This window comes from Tupaia chinensis, unplaced genomic scaffold (genome assembly GCF_000334495.1).
Source record: "Tupaia chinensis unplaced genomic scaffold, TupChi_1.0 Scaffold000074_1, whole genome shotgun sequence".
In the NCBI taxonomy this organism is placed as follows: Eukaryota; Metazoa; Chordata; class Mammalia; order Scandentia; family Tupaiidae; genus Tupaia; species Tupaia belangeri.
Window position 1 is genome coordinate 2,764,714 of NW_006159534.1, and position 8,453 is coordinate 2,773,166.

Sequence of the window (8,453 nt, forward strand, 5' to 3'; positions counted from 1 at the left end):
GCCCTGAGTGTGGCCAGACAAGGATCCTCACCAGCCTCGTCACTGTGGGCGAACTCCCAGACTCCCCTGGGTCTTGGCTTCCTCCTCTGTGAAATCCGACTTGGGAGGCTGTTGGCAGGGACTGGGGAATGTGGAGAGCTGCTCTGACGTGCACCCTGGCATCTGCTGGCCCCCACGGGAGCACAGAGGCAGATGGCAGCCGTTTAACTCCTGTCTTTGTTGATATGTGAGGGAGCTGTGTATGGATGGACCCCCAAAGCTCAGACCCCAGAGCACAGCCCGAGCAGAACACCTCCTTCGAGAGAGTCCTGAACAGCAAGATGCCTTCCTACTGTTCTAACCACTCCCCCCTCCTACTTGACCCTATTCCTTCCCCAGACACTCTGTGACCCCTCTGTGACCTCTGGGAGACTAGTGTCTTCTAGAAAAGGATGAGGGCATGCCTTGCTCCGGCCAGGGCTCCCTTTGTTCTTGAAGGTGAGGGAGGAGGGAAATGACAGTGGGCTCATTTCAGGTGTCATCAAGGAAGGGGACATAGGATAGAAATACACAGCCAGAGAATAAGACCGCCTGGCCAGCATGCCCCTTGGACACTAACACCCTTCCGACGCCAGGGACCAGCTTCTGAATCCCAAGACCACCACTTACCAACGTGGGGACTTGGGGCAAAGTAGCTAACCTCTCTCAGCCTCAGTTTACCCATCTACAAAATGGGGGTGATTATACCAACTTTCAGGCTTGCCTTGTGAGCTTGCCTAGGGAGTTTATGCAAAGCTGGCCCGATTCCAAAGCTCCAGGCCTTAGCCACAGTACAGAGCTTCTGGACTCATGGACGAGCAAAGAAGTAAGCCCACCCGGAGGAGCTGCAGACAGTGAGCGGGCATGGACACTGGGGAGGGTGTTTTCCCAGGCTGGGGGGGACCTGAAGGAACTCCCAGGTGGGGAAGAGGGGACTCTTATAGTTAAGGGAACTGGATCTCACATGGTTCAAATTACAGTTCAAATCCCAGCCCCGGTAGCTTGAAAAACGCCCTGGGCACGTGTGCCCATGTGCCTCAAACCCTGACAGGATGGAGAGGAGAAGGGATTGCAGCGTGATGGCATCCCAGTGCAGGGAGCTTTCTTCCTCTCCCATTCTCTCTCTCTGTTTCTGGCAAATGCACATGCCCTCTGGCAATTAAAAAAAAAAGAGAGAGATGAGGTTTTTTTGTTTTTTTTTTTTTTGAGAGATTTTCACTGTAGGGCGAGTGCGCTCGCCAGACAGAGAGAGAGATACATAGAGACAGAAAGCGAGAAATCACCCCCCGGGGGGATGGTCACGCCGCAATCCCTTCTCCTCCAGTCTCCTCTCGGGATATTGGGCACGCACGCACACGCGCCCGGCATGAGTTTTAAGCCACCGGGTCCGGGACACGAACCGCGGTCGACTATGTGGGAGTCCAGCGACATAGCCATTACGCTAACTGCTGGTTCCCAAGAGATGAGTTTTAAGAGATGAATGTTTGATATCTTTTCTGCCTGCTTTATTTTATATGCAATACATAAGTTACTGATTCACACGCATGTTATGTACTTTAAATCAAACTGTAAATTGTTTCATATTCTACTTTATTTACTTAAAATTATTGCATGGGTATATTCCCATTGTGCATTTCAAAATACATTTTACTTCTTTTTTTTTTTAAGAGATATTTTTGCTATAGGGCACTTGTGCTCACCAGAGACAGAGACAGAAAGGGAAAGTGAGAAATCACCCCTGGGGAGAGTGGCTGTGCCACAATTCCTTCTCCTCCATTTTCCTCTTAGGATTCCAGGCACATATACAAATGTGCCCGGTATGTTTTTCAAGCTGCTGGGTCCGGGACTAGAACTGTGGTTGACCATGTGGGAGTCCAGCACCTTAACCACTGCGCCACCTGCTGGCCCCATTAACTATTCATTTTTAAATGTTATGCATTTTGGAACTTACAGGCCACTGTTAGATGAATGTGGTGATGCGATGCAAAGCATTCCTGTTCAGTCCTTAACTTTCAGGACCCGACTGTCCCGAAGGTTTGCTCTGCTGTAGCGCATTGACTCTCAGATTGTCAGATGTTGGCTTTGAGAGAGACACATTATCATGTGAAGGAAGACATTTATTTTCAGGGACAGTCTTGAATTTTGTCAAATATCCTTTTCGTTTCCATTGATATAACCACACTTTTTATTGAACTATTAGTGCGAGGGTCACGTCTGAGATTTTTTTTCTTAGTCTCTCAAATGGAGGAAGCCGATCGGGGATACAGTGTGGGACACTTTCTGTGTTTTTGCTGGATCAAAAACGTTCATAAATAGGACATCAGGCTCAGCCATTCTCCGAGGCCCTTCTCCCTGAGCCTTCTCTCGTGTGTAGATGAGAACATGGACCTGGCCGGGATGACGGGGGTTACTCCTTCCCTCCGGGTGATGGCAGCTCCTCCCGAGGCTGGCAGAGAAGGAGGCAGCGTTACCACGTGCTCCTAATTCCAGTCGTTTCCCTGTGATTCGGATTATGAAGTGAAAAGTCGCAGTTCAGACTCGGCCATGGCAACAGATGCCTGGCAGCGTCAGAGTTGCTCTAGGGTGAGTGCGCCCCAAAGTCCCCAGGGAAGGTGGCGGTCCCATCCCCGTGGGCTTTCTACCTGCCAGCCCAGGGCAGCGGCACAGCTGGCCCGATCAGGTAAGCCCCACGCATCGTCCTTGGGGCCCAGGATTGAGGCTGGCGTGTGCGTGCACCTGTGTGGTTGGCGTGTGCAGAGGGACACCAGGGGCTGATGTCTGGAGGAGCCTGTGTCTGTCTGGTGTCCCCACCCAGCCCGTCTGCATGCGTCTCTCTCCTCTCCTCCCCCTTCACCCCCTTTCTCTCCATATGTCCAGGCTCACTCCTTATTGAGGGATCAGTCGCACCGCACTGTCTGTAAGGAAGAGGGGAGAGGGGCAGGGGCAAGGGGGCTGGGCTGTATAGGGTATTGGAGGGAAGCTTCCTGGAGGAGGTGACATTTGAGCTGAATGTGACAGGAGACAGCCAGGTTGGACCAGGGATGTGTCTTAGTCGGCTGGGGCTGCCTTGACAAAACACCACAGGCTGGGAGGCTTGACCAACAGAAATTCACTTCTTACCGCTCTGGAGGCAGTGAGTCTGAGACCAGGGTGCCAGCACGGCTGGGTTCTGCTGAGACCATGCTCCGGGCTCGCTGAAGACCCAGCTTCTCGCCACACCCTCACATGGTGGTGAGGGGCGGGCAGAGAGAACAAGCTGTCCAGTGTCTGTCCGGTCAAGGTGCTGGTCCCATCATGGGGGCCCACCCTCCTGACTTCATCTAATCCTGATTACCTCCTGAAGACCCCACCTCCTAATACCATCACAGTGGGGTTAGGGTTTGAGTATTTGAATTTGGGTCTAGGGTGGAGGGGACATAATTCCTTAGCAGGTTGTGTATATGGGGAGTCACAGGCTGAAGACAGCACAGACGTGCATCCATCTGGAAGCAGATCTGTATGCTGGCATGCAGGGTGGGCTGTCCGGGTACTGGGAGACAAGGCTGGAGGGACCCAAGTGCCTTATTAAGTGGAAGAGTTTGAATTTCTTGGCCTTTCCCCCAACCTAAGGAATCAGACGCTCCATAGGTGAGACCTCAGGACCAGCCTTTCCACATGTCTCAGGGGAGTCTACACAGCACTGTCAGCTCGCCCTCGGGGGAGCCATGCGGTTTGAGCAGGGGAGACGCTGGTGCCTGGTGGCCCACCCCAGCATGTTCTTGCTCTTCTGCTGGGACGACGTGAGGGACCCCAGCTGTGAATAGCGTCCTCAGCAGTTGCAGTCTCCTTGTGCCCCTTGGGCCACACGCTGTGACTAAGACAGGAGCCACCAGGAAATGCCTCTCTAGGGGCCACGCTCCCTTATCTGGGTGGCACGGCAGAGGGAAGGCAGAGGCGTCCCTCCCGCCCCACCTGCTCTAACCGTGTGACCTTGGAGGACCATCTCACTTGGTCCCTTCATCCTAAATTGTCCGTCTTCTGTGGCTACAACAGAATACCCGAGACTGGGTGATTTATTTTAAAAAAGCGGTTTATTTGGCTTACAAGTCTGGAGGTAGAGAAGTCCCCCAGTAGGTGGCCACACTTGGCAGGGGCCTCGAGCTGCGTGATCCCGCGGTGGAGGGCGGCCCGCGGCAGGAGCATGTGTGAGAGGGTGACAGGCAGCAAGAGCAATAGAGGGCAGCCCCGTTTTATAACAACCCACCTTCTTGGTAAAAACCCAGTCCTGGGAAAGTGAGAACCCCTCACTCCTCCGTTCAAGAGGCCAGTGTCCGCAGGACGCAGACACTCCCCATCCCACCCTGGTGGGGTTCCGCCGTGAGGCTCACTGTGGTGCAGTGGTAAGCAAGCACCCTGCAAGGCCAGACACCACCCGGGTAACTATGGGTTTGGATCCCCTGGTTGACCTGAAAGTGTGCTGGGGCCACACGTGGGGGCCCAGGGACCTGGAGGGCTGGGGAAAGGGGTGAAGCGTGGCGAGACCCTGTGGAGAGTGCTGCTCTCTCATGCATGCATTCTGTCACTGAAAAACAATCCACTGTGAGCCTAGAGGGGACAAACCGCGTCCAAACCACAGCCTTGGTGAAATGTGATTTCCATCTCCCTCCTGGCTCTTTATTCCGTTCAGAGTTCATTAGGCGGGGACGAAGCTTGTGTTTTCACCCAGGGGAGGCCGAAGAGGCCTGCTGGGACGGTGGCTTCCTCCATCGCTCAGCTGGAGGAAGAGGCCCTGCGATGGCTGCTTACCGTGGATTCGATTCCTTCCCGGACTTCTCTCAAAAGATGGTAACGGAAGAGTCTGAGAGGAAAGGAAAGCAGAAATGGTAGTTCTCAGGTCCAGAGAGGAACCCCGCTCAGGGCTGAGGCCAGGTCTCGATCCCCCTCTAGGGGCTGACACATCTCAGGCCATGGAGTGGAGTCAGAGCTCCTCACCCAAACCCAGACTCAGAGGCCTCAGCCGGGCCTGCCCCACTCCGGCTCTGAGCTCCTCCAACCTTTCCCTTTCCTGCTTACATTAAAAAAAATTTTGTTAGGGACTAGCAGGCGGTGTAATGGTTACATCACTGGACTCCCACGTAGTCGACTGCGTTTCAAGTCTTGGACCCGGCGGCTTAAAACTCACACTGGGCATGTGTGCATACATGTCCAAGATCCTGAGAGGAGAAAGAAAGAGAAGGGATTGTGGTGTGGCATCCACTTGGGGGAGCGACTTCTCACTTTCTGCCTCTCTGTCTCTGATTCTCTGGTAAGCGCACGCACCCTATAGAAAAAAATCTCTCTAGAAATTCTTTAAATTTATGTATTTAATTTTATTATCATTTTAAATTTACTATAGGGCACACACACTCACCAGACAGAGAGAGAGAGCAAGGACTCGAACTGTGGTGGACCACGTGGGAGTCCAGCGCCTCAACCACTGTGCCACCTGCTGGCCTCTATTTATGTTTTAGCCTTAGTAACCTTTGAAGCTAGAGCTCCACGCCTTCATGCTGATGTGTGTGCCCATCTCTTGGCCTGAAATGTCACCTCCCAAGCCTTCCTTATTTGGTAAATTTGTGCTAAGTCTCCAAGACCCAGGTCCAGCCCAACACACCCGCCTCCACCCTGTGAGCAGCCTGGACCGCCCTGGGCTGACCTGGCGGAGTCCTTTACAGGAAGTTCACGCACCGGGCCCTCCCCTCAGCTGGACAGAACGTCCTTGAGGGCAGGGGCCATGGCAGTGCATGTGTCCTGACACAGCAGCTCAGCGCATGTCTGAACGAGAGGTGCCCACTGTCACGTGGGTGTCACGATAATTTAATAGCACTCCAAGGATTCGCTTATGGGCATCTTTTAAAGCCTCTGTCTAGATGTGGCACTCCTTCTCCTCAACAAGTAACACATTTAACCAGGAGGGAAGGTGGTATTTTCCATCTCAAAAGGCTGGAGGGCAGGCTTCCTTTAAACATTAAGCTTTGGCTGGAACTTTACAGAAACTTGCCTTAGAGATCATTAACTTCTGGGGTGGGGTGGAGAGTGGGGGTAAGAGCAGGGATCATGGAGAAATGACATATTGGAATCTGAGTTCTGAGACCCTTCTGGAAAGGGGACGTAAGGCAGAAAATCTTAGAGCCAGACAGAATTGGATTCAGACTCAGCTGCATGGCTTTGGTTGGGCAAGTGACTTAACCCCTCTGTGCCTGAGTTATTTATCTCTTGGTGGAGATGCAATATACCTATTTTGCAGGTTCATGGAAGGGCTGGAAAGATCCTGTGTGGAGTCCCTGAGCTGAGAGGGGGTCTCCGTAACAGTAATGGAATTGTAGTTGCTAAGTTTGGAGGAGAGGGAGGTCCACTCCTGTGCAGTTTCAGGACATTACTGTGGGTAAGAGGACTAAGAAAGACGGAGAGTGGGACCAGCAGATGGAGTGATGGTTACGTCGTTGCTAGACTCCTCTGTAGCCGACAGGCGGGTGTGAGCCTGTGCCCAAGATTCCAAGAGGAGGATGAAGGAGAAGGGATTGTGGCATGGTCATCTCTCCTGGGGGGTGATTTCTCACTTTCTCTGTCTCTCTCTAGCAAAAAATCTCTCTGTCTCTCTCTTAAAAAGAGAGAGAGAGAGAGAGAGAGATGGGGGCTGGCAGGTGGCTGGGTAGTTAAGGTGCTAGACTCCCACATTGCTGATTGCAGTTAAAGTCCCAGACCTGGCAGCTTGCTTTCTCAGTCTCCCTCTCTCTCTGGTCAAATTGAATAATAATAATAAATGCAATTAAATAAATAGTTGTGGGAGGATAAAAGAGTCCAGGAAGGTCAGACCACGGAGGCAGAACCATGTCAGCTCTAGGGGAGCCCAGTGCCTTAACCACCACATCACTGCTGGCCGAATTCTTTGCGTTTTGTAAATGAAATCTTCCATGTAGAACTTGCAGAGTTGGTGCAGCCCTGTGCAGGGCCGCTGACTGAGGGTCTGGGGCTGGAGAAGGCCAGCGGTACTGTCCCTGCTCACTGCCTCCTCACCTGTAGGAAGGAGAGGGAGCTGGCGCCCTGAGGTTGCCACAGGAGATAATGAATGCTCAGCCAATGCGGGGCGCAGGGACGCCATCCACAGTGGCATCAGCGCCAACAGTGCCACGAGATGAGTGCTCACAGGCAGAGAGCTGGGTCCCGCTACCAGAGGAACTGCTTGCTCTGGAGACCACCTGTCCCCAGAGCTGTGACCTGGGCCTGATCCCTGGCACACAGGTTTTTTGTTTTTTTTTTTTTTGGGGGGGGAAGGTTTTTGCTATAGGGCGCGTGCGCTAGCTGGACAGAGAAGGACAGAGAGGCAGAAAGCAAGAAAGCACCCCCCAGAGGGGATGGCCATGCCGCAATTCTTTCTCCTCCATTCTCCTCTCGGGATCTTGGGCACGCACGCACACGCGACCGGCATGAGTTTAAGCCGCCGGGTCCGAGACTCAAACCGCGGTCGACTATGTGGGAGTCCAGCGACATAGCCATTACAGGTTTGCCTAGATACTCTGGCAGCTCCCTGGACAGCGGCTCAGGCCTGGTGGTGGTTCTGCCAAGGTCCTTTGCGCTTTCTCCAGACTCCACGCAGGCCCCTTCCCACCTCCCCCTCCACGCCTGTGCGGGCACTGAGCACATGGTGGCTCTTACTGCTGCCATCCAGGCGGTGACCCCCTGCACGAGCATATGTGCCCCATGCTGGAGGGAGAAGCTTGTTGAGACAAACGAGCACTTGCTCCCTGGAGAGATTTCGGGAATCCTGGGTCTCCTCTTATTGCTTCCTATCTTTTGTGGAAAAATAGGCTTGCAAACAGGTGAGGCTTGGTCACCTCCCTCTGCGTGGACAGAGAGAGAAAGCTGCCTCGGGCTGGGCCGCAGCTGCAGGTACAGCCCTCTGCAGCGTCCAGGTCTGGACAACCTGCCAAGGTCTGCTCAGGGATCCCCAGATGCTGGGACCAGCCAGCCCAACCGTCAGGCAGCGGGCAGGGCAGGCCGCGGCTCTCCTCCGAGCGGATGGATGGGCGGACCCAGGTCCACTCCCGGCTACCCGCGCCTTTCCAGAAAGCAGAAACCATAACCTTGACCTCGGAGGGAAGGGCGTCCTGGGGCGATGGGGAGACCTGTCTCCACAAAACGGCATCTCTCAGCGTCCCAAAGTGGAGCCTGCAGGCAGCCGCTCAAAGCTCGGCCAGATGTGCGCGTCCCGCGCTCCCCGCCCTCCGCGCCCCGAGCCGCGCCCCCGCGGCCTTCCTCCCTGGCCGGCGCTCGCGGGGCCCAGAGTCTCCTCCTGGGCGCCCACCGCGAAGGGGTCAGGTCGGCGCCCTCTGAGCCCTGGGCCCTGCACTCGGGGTGCGCCCGTCGGCCTGCCCTGCGCCCCTCCGAGGTCCCGAGGCCTCGCTCGCGGGGCGGCC

General features: G+C 54.6%; 1 protein-coding gene across 1 annotated transcript in view; it reads left to right on the top strand.

Moving 5' to 3' along the window:
• The first annotated feature begins 2,397 nt into the window (after positions 1-2,397).
• KIAA1614 (KIAA1614 ortholog) overlaps positions 2,398-8,453 on the top strand; it is a 50,690-nt gene continuing 44,634 nt past the window's right edge. Inside the window, exon 1 of the mRNA XM_014583961.2 lies at positions 2,398-2,601. Coding sequence (XP_014439447.2) covers positions 2,573-2,601 — 29 coding nt within the window. The 5' untranslated portion in view covers positions 2,398-2,572. The remainder of the gene's footprint in view (positions 2,602-8,453) is intronic.